At 37.3% G+C, this 18,745-nt stretch overlaps 1 protein-coding gene across 2 annotated transcripts in view; it reads right to left on the bottom strand.

Moving 5' to 3' along the window:
* The window catches only part of UNC13C (unc-13 homolog C), a 547,141-nt gene that overhangs the window by 89,190 nt on the left and 439,206 nt on the right, over positions 1-18,745 (bottom strand). For both annotated transcript variants that reach the window (XM_044917815.1, XM_021693930.1), the window contains 2 exons: positions 16,852-16,929; positions 3,181-3,269 (listed from right to left, as the gene is read on the bottom strand). In XM_044917815.1, the coding sequence (XP_044773750.1) occupies positions 3,181-3,269; positions 16,852-16,929 (167 nt within the window). The remainder of the gene's footprint in view (positions 1-3,180; positions 3,270-16,851; positions 16,930-18,745) is intronic.

The following is an 18,745-nucleotide window of genomic DNA, read 5'->3' as shown; positions in this document are numbered from 1 at the left end:
AATACTATGTGCCTCTTTCAGACTCAGGTCCAAAGGAACCCAGATGTCTGAACATTTGGCTTTTATCTGGCTAGACCTGCCTTTGGACTTTTGTCAGGTAGTGGTTATGGAGGAAAGTAGTGGTGGGCATGGTGGAGAAGGTGAGAAAGTGAAGTGATGAAGGTGGTGGTGTGTGTATTTAGTGAGGGTAGAGGTGGTAAATACTTGGGGCAATAGAAAAGAATGGTACATAATCTTGGAAAATTTGCACTAGTTGATTACCACTGGGTCATCAGTGATCCTGCTGACTATAATAATAATCACCTTCAAAATAGCGACTTTCTTTTGCACTGATTCTCAAATCATTGTAGTAGGGTGGAGGACAGACTGAGCAGAAGGTATGACAGTCATGTTACAAAAATGTTTAAACGAGTTCTCCTACAATAGACCCATATGGTGAACTCCCACCAGAAGCCAGCTCTGTGTGAGATCAGGCATATGGAAGAAGGGTTATCAGTGTATCAGAGATAATGACATTTTATCTTAGCATTGATCCAGAGTGAACCAACACCTTCATTTCACCTAAAATATTTTTGTCTCTATTAATTTTTGGTAAATTTTTCCAAAATATTTTTTTCTCTATCCATTTTTTGGTTGGAAAAGTCTTTAGTAATCAGCTTGAATAAAAGTGGTACCGGTTAATGGCGATGGATTTTCTGAGCACTCATGAAGCCAAATACTAACAGGAGAATTCCTAGGAAAAGTTCCTGAATTCTTTACCTAACCCAGCTAGCCACTGGTACCAAAGGCATCATTAAAAGAAATGTAGTAAACCAAAAGCCAAAGCCCACAGTGTAAGCACAAACCGAAGTGGCACAAGTTTTGAAAAATAAAAGAACATCTTTAAGAACATCTTTAAGATATCACCGAAATGACATCACTTAGTTTCAGTCACAAGTGGGTTCCCTGAGAGCGTGTCAAGAACCCACGAACCCAGGCTTCAGTTGCGTGGTTTGGCTCTGCGCGGGCTCTACTGTGATGTGAAATCATCCTCCCAGCTCCATATACTAGAATCATTTAATTGTGGGTTTTAAGAACACCAGATAAAATAGATTTGGGACAATTAAATACACCCTTAATTTTAAAGCTCTAAACTGCTAATTAAGACTCTAAAGAGAGGAGATTCAGACTAAAATGACCTAGTTTGACTTCACAGCATGGTCACCCTGATCATTATAGACTTCCCACCCACACCCTGTGTGTGTGTGATGTAGATCTGGTTGGTTGTGTGAGAAATAAATTCATACCAACAGATATATAATAATCATTCTTTTTATAAGGAAAGCATGACATGTGGGTGGTTTATCCCAATAATCCTAGCCCTAATTGCACAAAATATTAAATTCTTTCCTATATTTAAAAAAATAATGAAGCAATAGTACTGAGTAACCAGGAGTTTCAATATCTAGGTTAAAACAGTTGGCTTCAAATGAACAAAATACTTCCAGTACCCTTTTAAGAGCACTACTCCTTATTTCATAACTGAAGTTTGCTCAAGTTTTTTAAATCATAATTCATATTTCAGCCTTTGTAACCTGAATTCCACCCCCATCAAACAAAACAGAACAAAATAAAATTTTAAAAAAGTATTTATTCATAAGGATGACTTGGCTATTTACAGAAAGTAATTTGAATATACTTTTTTATTTCTCTTCTGATCACTATTCTGTTTAGTCATCTTATTTCCCGTGAGGTTCTGAACACCCCTTGCTCTCCCCAACACCTTTTTATTTTCCCTGACTTGGCCAAATAACCTCTATTTTTGCCTTCTCAGCTGAAGGCAACAGTCTTTTGCTAACCACATATTAATTCACGACTCCAATGAAGAGAGGTAAGCCTAAACTGGCTGACCAAAGGCCCCCATCAGCTAAGTGTCACTCAAGTAAGTCAGAGCCAATGAGCTCCAACGTCTCTGGGACAATGTCTACATTTCCAACTCCAGGTAAACAGAACCTTCAAATTGCTTATTAATATCTAGGCCAACTAAGCAGAATCATCCAGGTCAGCTAACAAAACGCAACAGAGGCAGGGCAATCACCTGCGCTCAACACAGCAAGGCTGTCTCTTGCTCAGCACCTGTGAAGGTGGGCTGTATAAAGACGATGGACATACCCCTGATAATAAGGAGAAGGCCAATATGGGATTTTTCTTTACTTTGCATCAATGCTATATTTGAAAAAATTATATGAGGCTTTTAGTGTCTTTTTCTTTTCAGTCTTTCTCATATAAAAGTAGCATATCTAATCAATAAATGTTTATTAAGCATGTATCTTTCCAAAACCCAATAATAAGTGATGAGTGGGGTTCAAAGAGATGGCTAGCCTTCACCATTAGAGCAATTTTTATAGTGTCATTTGAGAACTGAACACAATAAGTCAACAGTTATTGAACCAATATTTAAAGCAAATTCTGTATGAAGTTATTGAACCTCTTTGAAAATGTGTTTGCTTTTCTATTTTACCATTTTTTATGATGATATAATGGCCTTTTCCTATAGGACCAAAGTGAAATTTATCCAGGATGAACTGTTCTTTCTTTAGAGCCACACTATAGACAGTTAATTTTTTAAAAGTAAGAAAAAAAATTTGCCAGTACTCTCCCATGGAGTAATTACATTATGATTCCTAAGCCCTAAAACCTAAAATCCTGACTTAATTAGGTTATGGGGTTGGATTCAGTTGTTTAGAAGTGCAACTACAGTGATATAAATGGCATAAATGCAGCTCAGTCTTCTTTTGTACGTAAAGGTTTTCTCCCTGCCTTTCTCCCTCCCTCCCTTCCTTCAACAGCCCATTGCCAAGCTCTAAACACTAGAATTTCAAGTAGGAATGAGATATGTGGTTTCTGCCCTTAAGAAGTATGCCAGGAAAGTCAGGGAGACAGGCAAGTAAACCAGAACTTAAAGCATGGTGTTGTACATGCTACCCAACTAAAGGATTACACAGAGTTCTGGGGAACATGTAGCAAGATATCATGGTTAAATTGAGGGGTCATGAAAGATTGTTCAGATGAGATAATGCTTGGATTGATTCCTGAAGTTAAATGGATGTAGCTAGTCAGAGGAGAGAAACAGCACTGAAGGCATGATTACTATTAGGGGAAACCTAACCCAGTTGGCTAATAACTACTTAGGTCACTTACCTTTCACCATAAGTGATGCTGAGCTCATCCAGAACCCTGTTGAGTTTAACTTGAAGTTCTTTTAGAATAGTACTAGCTTCAGGATCTAGCTGCAGAGAGACCATAAACAGTATTACTCTGGAGTTCTAAGAAAGCATGCTTTTGTTTCTCTTACAAGCATTTTGCTTATTACAAGGCAAACTTCAAACAACAGAACATACATACCCTCTTTCCTTTCCTTTTTTTTAAATCTTTGAATTCAAGTGCAAAATTTAGGAAATCCTAAATATATATGAAATATATATATATATATATATATATATTGATTGAAATGCATGGCATGCATACAAATAAGAGCTACATAGCAAAGCCTTTGTTGGTTACAGCAATGGGATGAAAGGCATGACAAGATAACCTCCGAAACACGGTCACTTCATAACTTTGAAAATATATCATGTTATACACATTAGTGAATATACATGTTGCTTCAAAATGTACTTCAATCTTTAATATCCCTGTAAACACCTAGGTCCATTAAAAATTTAAAAAACAGTAAGAAAAATTAATTTTGAGTGTTCCATTGTAGTTTATTTGAAGGTATTTTTATATTTGTCTAACTACGGAATTAAAAGAATGGGAAAAATAAATTATCCGAGTACTCCAATGTTTTCCTGAGGTTATATAGATCTGACTTCTCTTCCTCGATGCCAGTTTGCAGCTCAGAGTTCAACAGCCAATGTTTCTCATTTTATTTTCATTTTTATTTAAGTATTCAAATATTTATAGTTTGAAGTTAAGCTATTGAGCAAATTTAGGGTCAAAAGAAAAAATAATTAAATCAAGATAACATATTTGAAGCTTACTTTTCCAATGCAAACTTTAAAAGTCAACTATTCTTTTTACTTGGTTTTAGTTCTTAAAATGTTAACTATTACAGAAAACCTATACTATACATAAACATAAACAAATATATCAATCTATTAACTGACAAAATTTTTTTTGTAATTAAAGTTCAGGACCAACACAAACTTTACCAGCACTTTAGAAACTTATTCTGTTCATTAAGTATGTTTTTTGCAAACTAATTGTCAAAAAAGAATGACTTGTAATAGATGTATTGTCTCAAGTTGATAGGAATTCATGTAAAGCAATCTAGAATATTCTCTGAAATTTAAGTCATCCTTCCTTTGAATCTTTAGAAATTATTTTCCTGACATTAATACCTATAATTCTTACACAAGCTGATCTACTATTGAAAAGTAGGGATAGGGTTAAGCCAACTTTTGGGAGTAGAACAAATTAAAGGAGGACTTAGTGTAAACAGGAGAACCTAAGAAGGACACTAAAAATACAGGACCCAATAGCAATTTAAACTCCTGAGAGCCAGCCCAGGACCAAATAATGTCACAGTATACACTGGTCATTAAGTACTGTAATCCTCCAAGAGTGTTTTCTAGTACTAAGAAACTCTTAGGAAGAAGTATTATTTATATATCTCAACAAGCTGGATAGCTCTAGCTTGTCTTAACAGGACTAAAAACACTTGAATGGAAATAAAAAACTGCATTTGGCATCTGACTATTGATTATATCAGACCAATCCTTTATGTCAATTTAGACTCAAATTCAGGTGGTTTCCGCCTTGGTTAGTTTCTGCTGCCCTTCTATAGAGCTAATGTGATTCTTCTGGACTTTATCTTTTTTCTGTCCCTATCAACAGACAGGCTCACAGCTCTTATCCACAGACACACAAGCCGCTGTAACAAATATAAATTCCTCTAGGAGTTGGAAAATTGGAATATCCTTGAGTCTCATACTTTCTGAGAGGTCCATTAAGCTATAACTGGTTGTAAGGCAGTGATTCAGAAAGACAATTAGATAGTATGTACTTTAAAAAGACACTTACAGGCATTTAAACACAAATAGCCTAATAAACCATAACTCCTCAAACTTCAACCAAGAAAACATTTGTGAATTGCCTATCCAATCCTAGGGAACCTTGCAGGCTGAATGTTTTTTATCATATTTTCTTGCCACTGACCTAATACCAATTTTAACCTGATTTCATCTGGATAAAATTGTTGGAGAATAGCAATGAGAGAGAAGCCCTTCCATCATTTTCTTCAGGCTCCCCACTCTTTGGTAAGCCACTTGGGGTGACAGATGGTAGTTCCCCACCCACACACCTGCCACCTCCAAGGAAATGGCTATGAGAGTACAGTTTTCTTCAGGAAATGGGGTTGCTTTTTATTTAAAATGTGCATTTTGTTTTCATATTAGTTTGATATACATATTGATGGTTTTTTTACTTATAAGATAATGACTTTAAAGTCATATACAATGGTTAGATAGGTCAGTTGGATGAGATTATGCTATTTTCCCATAAATTATTTTAGTCCACCTTTGGTATTTTGTGAATAGAAATTTCTTATCAAATAATTTGCTGTTGCTTGAAAATCTGAAACTATCAAATCTATAGCAATTTAAATATTCGATGACAGTTTTTCACTTCCTGATAGAAGCTTAAGTATCTAAGTAGGTGTAGACAAACACCTCGGTCATGTAACCAGGCCAAAAAAAAAAAAAAAAGGAAAATTTTAGTTTCAGTTAAGTACTTGATGTTTATCTGATCCAAATCATACAATTAAACCTCTGAAACAGTAATTATGAGGCTAAATTGCAGGTCTTTTGTAATAATAATTGTCATAAATATCATAATCATCTAGTTATAAAACAATCTCTTTAGGCAGCAAATTAACCAATTTTTAAGTTCTGCATTTCTTTATATAAGTGCCCATATTGAAGAAGTTTTCCTTACTACTACAAACTTCCTAAAGTTTGTAAAGAATAACAACTTGGGCTTTCAGGCTTTATTGCCTAAATTACCAACAGCACGTTTTACAAATTACTGGCTACTCTGAAAAGGTAAAAGATTACCTGATTTTCCCCCCCCAAGATTTAAAACTTAGCCTGGTTCTAACTGTAATATGATATCAAACATCAAAATTAACTTGCATTTTTGTATTGTTATTTAGTTATTAAAAGCAAAAGCAAAAGAAAAAGAAAAAGAAACAAATCAAGCATTCAAAAGTCACAGTTAATAAATTTATTCTAATTAGAAACTGAATTACCATGTGTACCTAAACAACTTGGCTGGCAAAAAATAAACAATAAATGGCTCCACATAAAGAGGAAAATTTAAGAATACAAAGTCAAAGCTGAATTTACAGGAAAGCTTTCAAAACAGATTTTATCCACACTCCATGAAGGGTTTTAGAATTCCAAAATCAAGGCTGGTAAAGTGTGGTTCTAATGATCAGAATGAACCATAGTCATACATAGGTGCTATCTTTAGTTTTTACACCACTGAGAGATTTTACACCGCTGAGCTGTGATAATATAAATGAGTTGTCTGGAAGAGATAGCTAGTATGCAAGTTATCTTTTAAGCTATTTTTCCTTAAGGCCTACTTTTCTTTTTCCTTTAAAAGACAATTTACCTGTCACCTCAATTCTCCCCCCTCCCCATGTTTCTGGCCCCACGCAGTTAGGAGCTCTAACTTCTCCACTGACTGTGCTGTTTACTACAATGATCTGTACAACTCTCTTTTAATTGTTCTCTTATTAATCTATCTCTTCCACTGAAATCTATCTTCCTTAGCTGTCCATCCTGGGTGTCTGTCCCCACATGCCTAGGCATTTACCAAATATTTGAGGAAGGAGGTGAGGGCAGAAAGAAGCATGAAAATTTTCCCTCAAAGGAAATCCTGATATCCAGAGTGCTCCTTCTTGGAGTGATAATTTGCACTGACTATTAATAGAATACTTTTGCATTTGAAATCTTTCATTCCTTAGCAACCATATTTTCCGGAGTTACAAACTCAGTCCTGATTTCAAATTTTTGTCTCATTGTCAGACCTAGTCAGATTATGTCCTGATATTCATCTGGTTTCAAAAATATGGTTACCATACCCACTCTGCATGTTTCGTTTGTTTGTTAATTTTCTACCAGCACGAATTCTTTCCCTATGTGAAGGGAGTACATGTTATTTCACCCTCTTAAAACAGCAATTATTAATCCAACCATCAAGCTCTTGCTGGAGATATAACTAGTCAGTTGGAGAGAGGCATTTAAACTCAACAGCTCAATACAAACTCTTGAAAAATAAAGGCTTTGTAGGAAGAAATTTTGTGTGAATTTGATTCCTTTTCTCCATTGCTCATTACTATCTCATTTCCTTTCAGTTGTTTATGGTTTACTAGACTGTTTTTCCTCCTGTTCAGCTCCTCAATGTTAGAGTTTCATTATTTGCTTAGTTAAAGAAGTACAGAGCAGGGGTGCCTGGGTGGCTCAGTCCGTTAAGCCACTGCCTTTGGCTCAGGTCATGATCTCAGGGTCCTGGGATTGAGCCCCACATCAGGCTCTCTACACAGCAGGGAGTCTGCTTCTTCCTCTCCCTTCGCCCATCCTCCTGCTCTCTCTCTCCCTCTCAAATAAATAAAAAATCTAAAAAAAAAAAAAAAAAAAAGAAGTACAAAGCAGGGAAGATGATCACTCCCTGACCCTCATCTACACAGGGTCTAAAATTTGATTAAGACTGATGGATTTCACACCCCAAAGATTTTTGCAGAAAAATCCTTCAATAAATGCAAATTCCATAACTCTTTCTATGAAAAAGAAAGTCTCATTTCCAAGAAAAGCACTGTTCAACTTGAGCTCTTAGTTCCTCCTTTTGGATTTTGTTCCATCAAATATCCCTTTCTATCTTCCAACCCTCCATCATTATCTTTATTACCACATCCTATAAATGTGCTAACATTTTGTTAAAAAAAAATAGAACAAATTAAAGAATAAAACCCTAACTTATTTTATACTATCTTCTTGACATCTTGCTAATAATTTTTTTTCTTCTCTTGACCATCAAACTGTTCACAATCTCATTTCTTAAATATTTAGCAACACTAGTGTAGTTTCTGCTCTGGGTACAACACTGAAATGTTCACAAATAGATCACCAGTGATCTCTTAATTGTGATCTCCAGTGACTTTTATTTAACCCACTCATGCTGCATTCACTTTTGGTTTCTCAAGCTCTTTATTCCTTGCTTCTCTGGAAACTACCTTCTCCTAGCTCTCCTATTTTTCTGCCTATCATTTGTCTATCTCTGACTTCCCTTCCTCTATATAATCCTGAGACATCAATATTTTTTTCCCTTCCTCGTCTTTTTTTTTCACTCTATTCTCTCTTCTTGAGCAATCACATCCATGCCTATGTCTTTAACTCCCACCCCTATGCTAACAAACCCCTGGATCTATATCTACAGCTTTTTTTTTTTTAAAGATTTTATTTATTTATTTGAGACAGAGAGAATGAGAGACAGAGAGCATGAGAGGGGGGAGGGTCAGAGGGAGAAGCAGACTCCCCGCCGAGCAGGGAGCCCGATGCGGGACTCGATCCCGGGACTCCAGGATCACGACCTGAGCCGAAGGCAGTCGCTTAACCAACTGAGCCACCCAGGCGCCCTATATCTACAGCTTTAACAGGATGTCTGAGCACCGTGTCTATATTCTCACGTGCCTATTGACCTTTTCTACTTGGATGACCTAAATGTCAACATATCAAAAAGTGAACTTATTACCTGCCCATCCTTAACTTATGTCTCTGACTTGATTGATAGCATACAGTTGTTTAAGGAAGAAATGTGAAAATCATCTTTGACTCCTCTTTGCCTTCTACCTTCCACATTCACTTGGATACCAAATACAATAATATCTCTGAGATATTTTCTCCATCTGTCCTATCCTCTTCAACTTCTGATGCAGAATTTTTCTCATCTAGATTATAATGCAATCATCACAAAGTTGTGTTGTTTCCTTTTTTATTCCATCTTCCTAACTATTCCTAGAGTTGTTTTAATCAAGGCTAAACCTGCTACCCCACCAGTTGGTTTTCAACAAGGGACGTGCTTCAAGCAATTTATTATAATCTTATCTGGGCTATGTTTTTTTTTTTTTAATTATTACTTCTCTCCAGCCCTTCTGTTTGACCAGAATTTATCCAGCCTAAAATGGCCAGCTCAACTTAAAATATATATCTGAGAAATCACTGAACGTTCCCTAGTGAATCCAGCAGGAAATTGCTCTCCTTGAAATGCCCTAAATCACCTTGCAGAGGTATGGCATTCAGCATGGGTACTATAGTATGTTGTCTGAAATTTAAAAACAAAAAATTAAAAAAAAAAAAAATGTGTCCTCACTCCACCAATGCTACCCTGTCTTTTGTTTCCTTTCTTATTCCTCTTGGGAGAGACCCTCCCCAAGAACTTACAAGACCATTTTAAGAGACAGACTATGACATTTTCTGTATGCCATCAGGTTTGCATGAACTGTTATGATGGAGTATCAGTTATATAAATTAATGCTCCTAACTTCTGGTTTCAAAAGTTGAACTCTAGTAGCTGTCTCTCATCCTAATTAAAGAGAATATGCAGTAAATCCAACTGTCATTGTGCTTCAAATCAACGAAATGCCCTTGAGATACGGTACGTTAGGTTCTTCAGCTTAGACAACTGAAAAGGAAAAATGCCTTTCATTTTTCTCTGTACTTTGAAAAAAATGATACCTTCAAACCTTATGAGTGACATGACATTCTTTTCTCTTAGTTGAAACCGTTTTTTTTTCTTTCTCAACTACAACACATAGACTATACCTCTACTCTACGGATTGCTAACAAGGTTGTTGTCCTTATAACCACAGAATTTTAGAATTAGAATGAATTTCAGAAATCATACAGTACCACTCCCCCTTTTTCACAAGTGGGAAAACTGAGGCCTAGACAATGTGCCATGCTCCCTGACATATGTGGGGGACACAGGAGGATTGAGAAGCAGCAGTTGAAGAAACTCTATTCTTTTAAAAGACATTCTCCTCTGAAAACCCTCAGTGAAAAAATAAAACAAACAAGTACAATAACTTGACTGAGAAGGAACTTTGGGCTTATTAGCTCCATCTATTGGCTGACTAACCATGAAACTGGACAGAGTAGGATTCAGTCAGGAGTAGAAGAAACAAGACACAGAATTTATGTTCAGGATTTATTCTGTAAAAGCTGCCTTTATACCCTGTCTCACTCTCTCTTCCCCATTCTGCTGTTCCCATTACTGAACACATCCACTGTTAGGTGGTGTGAATATCGTCTGTTCAATCTGAGGGACTGAGTACCTGTTGAACATTAATCAATGGGGACAGAATTCCCTCAGGGAGCCATTTGCATGAGGTGCCAGAAGCCCCCTCAATCAAGTACAAGAAGAGAAGACGGGGACTGGCTGGGTTAGAGACGTAAGTTAGCTTCGTCTGCATTGATTTATGGTTTGTGAAGGCAGCCATACACCATAGAAGAGGATCACAAGACAATAAAATTGGTCTATTATAGAAAATGTCAGTGACATTCTATTTTTTTCCCCTCCCTCCTGGCTACAGCTTGCATTCTCTTGAAAGTTTTCTTAAGGTTCAGAGACAGGTGAGTTTAAAAAGAGACTTGATGGCACAAGAGTGACCCTGTGATCTCCCGGGAATGCTCTGGGGAATGAGGTTGACCAGCAGCACCTGCTTCAGTCTGTATTTCATCCTGACCTGGGTCACCAGAAACTTCTCAACCTCCTAGGTAGCATCTTTCCTTAATTTCATAAAGCGTAGCACTTAGCTGAACTTCCTTGGTAGTGGCGCTAAATTCTTAATCATATCTATTAAGTCACCTTGATGCGATTTGCCCTTCTGGCCCTCATTATTCTTTTAATTTTCTATTAAGTCCTATTTGTTAACTCTAATTGTAGAGATGGCTCTGAGGAGAAAGAAACCCCGCAAGAGCCGCATGCTGCCAAAATGAAAGGCCACTGCCTGAAACAGTTCTCCTTGTTACCTGCTGCCATAAAACTAAAAATAGCTGCTTGCTTTTACTGAATTCAGCCAGAGGACATCCCACCTTTGAGCTCTATTTACACATTAAGAGGCTAGAGGTTTCAGTTTATTTTTCAAATTGTTGCAGGGTGAGATATAACAATTACAACTTTCATTTAAAAGATATTTTCAAATTTAGAAAGTACTGAGCTGGTGGGGGCGGGGGGCTCCACTCCCAAACCTTATTACTTTAATTGTTCTGACTCCATTAATAAACTTCCTATCCCAACTCCCGCTGCCCTACAGATTCAGTAAATATAACTGGCAACAACAGATCCTTCTATTAAATAGAAAAAAAAACTTTGCAAATTGCTTTAGGAAACAATTTTAGAACTAAAAGGAAGCTATGACTAGTTTACATTGTCTATTTTATTATCTAAGACATTTGATACATACTTTATAATTTGCTTTGTAATTGTTGGGAAAGATATGAAAACAGTAGATTGATTCTCACTAATGTATTAACTAGTGAGTTATAGCTCTATTTACATTAAAGAGAAAAGGTGAGACAGATCAGAAATTTGAACATAACGCTTACCCTCCATACAACATCACCACCTTTTGATAAGATTATATATAAAATGTAAGCATAAAGTCTAAAATGTTAAAGAAAATTCTGAGTGTTCGTTTATCACTACAAATTGGTCACCTACGTTTATGGATTACTGCATTCCTTAATACAATAGTACATTTGCTTGGGGCGCTGGGTGGCTCAGTCGTTAAGCGTCTGCCTTCAGCTCAGGTCATGATCCCAGGGTTCTGGGATCGAGCCCCGCATCGGGTTCCCTGCTCAGTGGGAAGCCTTCTTCTCCCTCTCCCACTCCCCCTGCTTGTGTTCGCTCTCTCGCTGTGTCTCTCTCTGTCAAATAAATAAATAAAATCTTTAAAAAACCCAGTACATTTGCTTGCAGGACTGCATGCTGTCTCAAGGTCCATTCAAACACATGGAATCCTTTCTGTCCTCAAGATTCAAAACATTAAGTACATCAGTCAAATGTGTTGCACAGATAAAGACAATGGGGCATTTGGAGCCATTTCCTAATTACCTGGTTGCTGTTCTAAAAGCAAAGAACGGTAATTCTCAAAATGTGGTCCCCTGAGTAGTAGATCACATCAGCTGGGAATTTGTTAGTAATGCAAATCATCAGGCCCCACCCAACCTACAGAATCAAAAAGTCTAGGGATGGAATTCAGCAATGTGTGTTTTAATTAGCTACCCAGGCAGTTCTGATGCATACTGAAGTTCAAGAACCACCAGCATAAAGTATTATTTCCTTGAAAGCAGTGCTCTTCAATCCCCTGTTGCCAGCAAGTATAAAGTTAAAAGGATAATGCTAAGAAAAATATGATAGGGGTTAATTTCTGTCCTCTCCGGTGGGGATTTGCTTAGCTGAAGACTAAGTCCTTACAGGTAATAGGTTTTACAATGAATTTCAATCAGCTACATGCATACACTTTTGGGTCAGATGCAGTTTCTACCTTTTCGAATTCAACATTAAAAAAATGAAACAGGATATAGACAATGCTTTTCTGAAACAAAAGAATAAATTGCTCATGAAAATATACACATGTTTAGGATAGGTAGGGTTATGCTCCACATTCCATGGCCCTGTTCAGGAAAGTTTACCACAGTGAAATGTGTCAAGAGATTCAATTATTTTTAAGACACAGCAATGAAAATAATATTACCACTGTATCTAATGTGTTTGCTTTGTGGCCAGCAGAATAAGAGAATTTAGCTAAGCAAACGAATGCCCCTATTTCCCCTAAATGTCTTAATGATGGCTAACTTCTAGCATTTGAAGTACTGTCAGGAAGTTAGCAGGGTTATGGATAATTATGGATTCTACCATTCAGGACGATTGTACCAATGCAATATTGTGAAGGAGTAATGCCTCTTCTGCTTACACAGCATGGTCATAATTCTTCTAAATCAATTACTACAAGTTCTACAGAGCTTCATAACCAATATCTTATGACTTCCTGAAATGAAATTAAATTTTGGATTATCTGATTTTCTTTTTCATGTACTTATACAAATTAGATTGCAGATCAAGGAAATGCAATGGAGTCCTTTTCATAGGCTGTAGCAATTTATTTTTATGAAAAAATGAATACAGGGTGTATATTTATTTGCAATTGCTCTGCACTGAATTATACTAAGTTATACTGAGTTTAATAAGCTATTAAAATAATGTAAACCAAAGTATATCTGTCTTACTTTTGAGGTATTTGAGCTATCTGAGAATGATAAAATGATCATTCACCAATCATGAAAATGATTACCTGGCATCCTGACAATCATTTTGCCATTACTGTGTCATAAAGGGACCGATAATGCAGTAGGGCGATTGTGGTGCACATAATTTAACTTCTAGAACAAGTCAGTCCATACCGTGGGTTGGCTACTTTATCTCGTTTAGCGTAGTGTGTCCCAAAACAATATGCACGTGAAAAATCATGTGAGATGCTTTATATATATATATATTTAAAAAAAAAAAACAGACTCTGGGCCTCATTTCGAAGGTTATGTTGTTTCCTGGCTCATGTGAGTTATTATATTTTCTACATTCTTCACAGTAATCAGAGTTGTTATGTCAAACACATGCTCTTCATTTTTACACAAGGAAGCGTGTGGGAAAGTCACGATATAGGAGAAGAAATTTAGTGGTTTGCTTTTCTCTTTTCTTTCTAAATAGGGCACTAGATAAAAAAGGAAAAATGTGCCCACATGGTCTCCAGGATATTGTGCATGCAGGTAGTAACAGTGTCTGGTTAGGACTGCTTATGGAGCCACTGACAAAAAACAGCATCAGCCCTAGACTATCAGAGTGTTAGGCCAACTTGGACTCCAGAAAGAGTGTGTTTTTTTTTTCCCCACCTAAAAAAAAAAAAAAAAGGTTTTCAACATTATTTCTGTTTCCAGAAGGAAAAGAGGCTGATCCTATCAGGAGAGAAGGGCTGCCCCAACAGCGGTCGGTTCAAGCGGCAGAGAGCTACAGCATCATGCAACCGGGCCTGCAAGTGGTCAGCCACTTGGCAGACGGTAGGAGAGGCAAGCCATGCTGCTGTTAGGAGCCAACTAATAAACACATGGCATCCAAAACTATTTTGAGCAAGTACACAAGCAATTAATCATTTGCTAATTAGATTTCTGTAGCAAGAAGTGCACATCCTAGAACAGGTGATGGGGACAAAGTCTAAGAAACTCCTTAAAGGAGAAGAACTAGACAGGGAAGCTTCCCGCAACAATACCAGTCAAGGTTTTATAACGAGTTGCACAGTGAGAGAAGAACTGGCATCAGGACACACTGAGTTCCCTCTCAAGGCCACCGAGCACGCCTGCGTTAAGCGCTGGATAAACTTCTCATGTCAAAGGGTAAATTCTGTCATTCTCAATAAAATCCTTTTCCGTCTTTATAAAAGCCCCAAGTTAAGGAACCCATGTAGATACTGCCAAATACGGGTAACTGGACTGGAAGGAGTTCAGCCTATTATTTTGAGATTCTGGTGCCCAGAGGAGGTCGAGGGTAGCAACTAGCAACTCTGCCATAAGTCTGTGTTAATCATGGTTCTTTCTCTTTGGAGGCTCAATGTGACACCCAGACTTGAGTTTAGGCCTTGCTTTCTCCTGATAGTTCATCGGTCCCCATGCCAGTCCTGACTGGGCCTGCCGAAAGCTTTTTCTGGTAACAGAGGATGAGGTGAAAGTTGAAAGTAATAAGATCAAAGAAACTGTGCGTAGAAAGGAGACAGAACATCAAAAGATGATCAAGAGAGGGAGGGAAGGGGTGTATCAGATTTAAATGCAGGAAAAGAAAGGAGTTAGGGTCCATGCTGTCCCCCTAACAAATTACACTGTTAGAAACTGGACATTCATTTCAGTCATTGAATTGCATTCTCCCTTTAAATTATGTATGAGGAATTTAGCAACTGACCTTGCAAGAGTCATGAGGGTAGAAGGCACCAACACCAGTATTTCTTTCTTCATTACTTTCTCCAGTAAGAAGAGTTCTATGATTTAGCTATACATTTGTAGCCAAATTTATAATGCGAAACCCACACATTGCAAATCAGCAATTTTATGTGAGATAAAGAATCCATTCTTGTTTGGTGAACAAGCTGCCCCACAACATTTTTGGTTAGTGAGTGGCTTGGCCCGCATACCTTCCTTTAAGGACAGGTCTGATTTGTCTTGTTAATATTCAGCTCAGCAGGATATTACTCACATTTGAGTCCAACCCATGGAATAGTGAGGAAATAGAAGTAGCATTAGGAGAAATTTCTGGAAATGTGGCATTTTAAATATAACTCTATCTTTCCATGATTTGTAATCTTTAGAATTCAGTCAAAGGAGACAGAATTTCCCATAAGAAATCAGTGATCTCTTCACGGCTCTTCAAACTGTAAGTGGACTTAAAGTCTGAATATGAAACATCTCTAAAATTAAAAAGGGACTCTCCAGCTATGATCCCCAATTGTTTGTGCTCCCCTAATTTAGCAAAAAATTCAAAAATGAGACTCATGCCCTCACATTGCAAAAACCACTAACACACCATAGGGAATGCAGCCTTATTGTATACAACAAAGACAGATACTGCAGCAGAAGCAGAGCTCATCAAAGTTCATTTTTGAAGTTTTGTACCTTCACACACATCTCCTAGTGCTTCTTGTTTGTAAGATACTAAGTAGCAAGTTCAGTTTCAAAGGACTGAGGCTCTCTTAGGAGAGGGAAATGTATAAATGTCTCCTTGGGGTTAACAGCAACACCACATGTGAAGAAGCCCAGTCTTAAAAGAAGCATTTTCAGCCTTGTACATTTAGAAATAAGAGAGATCTTTGCGTTGAAATCCAACCTCGCTTCACGTACATCTCGTACACTTACCACAATAAGGAACACTGTAACTGAAATCTTAAACATAAATATTTCTACATTCTAGCTGCCCTTGGGGTTGTTTTAGGGAAGGGTGGGGCTGGGAGAATGCCAGCCCCATGACTTTCCCTCTCGGCACCAACTCCAGTCCCCAAGCCCCTGGACACTCTTGGTGGTTCGTGAAAGACTTTGGCAATAGCAGGAGGCATGTGCACAGCTAATATTTCACTGTCTGCCTGATCCAAACAAGCAAATGAGAATAAGTAAGAAGTTCAATGGTCTTTAGGTTTGGGGGAAACAGCCAGGTAAAGGATAAGATGCTTACTATCACAAACCTCATAAAAGAATCTTTCTCCTTCCTTCTTCTGCTCGGGGAATTGCAAGTCAAAGATGTTGGACAAAGACACGACACATTACAGACACAGCACGCAACACATTGTGACAGAGATTTTTAGATGTGAACAATAAACCACCGATACACCAAAAATTGCTAGCACCACAAAGCACATTTCAGAACAAAAACTTTGATATCAAGTTGACATTGCACAATATGGTGGAAAAAAAAATCTGGAGTTTGTAGAACGTAACAGATCATTAGCATATATGTATATATTTGTGTATATATGACTATATCTCTATATACACACTACAAAAGGCTACTGACCACCTCCCTCCTCCCATTCACACTTTTCTGTTGTGGTTAATGATCACTTTAGTTATTAATGGAATTTTAAATTATTATCATTTCCTGTTCTTTAGTTAACCCATGTAAAAAACTTGACTGACACTTTGCATAGCAAAGAGATATGCTGCTAATGATCTCTAAGTAGATATTTGGCAAATGCAGGCATAAAAATATACCCACCTCTTTCCCTCCCATGGATTCAAACATTTTTTCCAGCTGGACCCGCAGTTGCTGAATATTGTTCATCAATATACAGGGCTACGAATAAAGCAAAAAACAAAAAGAAAAGGTGGTGTGAGAATCCTTCATACGATAAATTATTGAATGAGTTTAACCTTAAATGTGATAAGTATACAACTATCACTGAAGTCCTATTATATTTGGCAGATAGAATAATTCTGCTATTTTCATTATACTTTTTAAAAGTTAGGAATGGAAGGAGGAAATATTACCACTTTGGAGAATGCAATTCAATAACATACCCAGACAATAAACCACTGGGGACTTACTACTAATATTTCTTTTATTATTAACATTGAGCCAAATTCTGTTTTTAAAGATTTACTTTAAGAAAAAGTTAACAGTGGGGCGCCTGGGTGGCTCAGTTGGTTAAGCGACTGCCTTCGGCTCAGGTCATGATCCTGGAGTCCCGGGATCGGGTCCCGCATCGGGCTCCCTGCTCGGCGAGGAGCCTGCTTCTCTCTCTGACCCTCCCCCCTCTCATGTACTCTCTCTCATTCTCGCTCTCTCAAATAAATAAATAAAATCTTTAAGAAAAAAAAAAAAAGAAAGAAAAAGTTAACAGTTTAACTTTTCCATTATTCCACCATTTAAAAAACCAAACACCATCTGAATTTTAAAAATCCAAGGGGGAAAAAAGAAAAGAAAAAAAAAAAAGACACCTTTAATAGATTCTCTTTGGCTATAGATAAAGTCCGCACATTGGTATTCAAGGCCCTTAGTTATCTGGCTCCAAACTAGTTTTTCCTTCCCATCTCTGTCTACTGCACTATGAGTAACATCCCCCTTTAAGCAGCTTATTCCTCCCAAAACACCTGTGCTTTCTAAACTCTGACTTGGCTTGGCATGTGGCCTTGTCACGTGAACCTCGTTGCCTATTTGAATCATAACCATCATTCCAGGTTTGAGCTTTCTCTTTCCCAGACTATATCCTTGTCACTCACTTGACATTTGTTTTATTTAACTTTACATTTATATTGCTATTCACTGTCTCACCCACTGACCTTAAATACACCGTACATGCTGCTATGTCTTCTGCTTTTTCTTACTCCTGGAGTCCTGCACAGAGCCTTCCATAGAATACATGCTTAAAAATGTTTTTTGACTCAGTGTTTCCAAGGAGGCAGAAATAGAATAACACAAAGCTGGAAAGCCTTGTGACAGGACTACATGTGGACTTAGAATAATAGGAATTAGTTTATAACTGGAAAATAGAATTGAGAATAGTTATAGAATAATTTAATATTTCTTGCATTCTGATCCAAAAAGCCAGTTGATTTGGGGGAGGAAAACAGTGAAAGAAAAGAAAATGGATATATCTTCCAAGTTTCTGGGAAATGAGCCAATAATGAATTAGGCATAGAAAGGACTCACAGGACATCAGAGAGGGTGTTAGCACTCATCAGTGGAAAGATTTTATTATTGTTTCAACCACATTACTGACCTTTGAAAAACTTTCAACTTGATTCTTAAAGTGACCACATCCTAACTTCGATTTATGAAAACAATTTTAAACTTTGATTCCCTTCCTTTGATTCCGGTCACATAAATATTTCATTTCTCTAACACCGATATCTGAGATTTATATGCCATAGATTTTGTTCAGCAAGCTGAACCACAATATTCCACCAATGATTCTGATCCCCAGCTGTGACTGAGAGCCACTTGATCTGGACTTATCCTTTCCACAGTATGTGTGGTCAAAACTTTCAGGGATTCAGCATCTTGACCCAAAGGCAAAGTGAACCCTCACTAGGGGGTAGGGTCATTGGGATTTTCTTTTTTCTTTCTCTTTATCTCTTTCTTTCTTTTTTCATTGCAGAGGGGAAAGATT

The sequence above is a fragment of the Neomonachus schauinslandi genome, chromosome 9, assembly GCF_002201575.2.
Source record: "Neomonachus schauinslandi chromosome 9, ASM220157v2, whole genome shotgun sequence".
Taxonomy (NCBI): domain Eukaryota; kingdom Metazoa; phylum Chordata; class Mammalia; order Carnivora; family Phocidae; genus Neomonachus; species Neomonachus schauinslandi.
The sequence above is the reverse complement of the archived record's forward strand: the minus strand, read 5'-3'. Positions and strand labels throughout refer to the sequence as shown.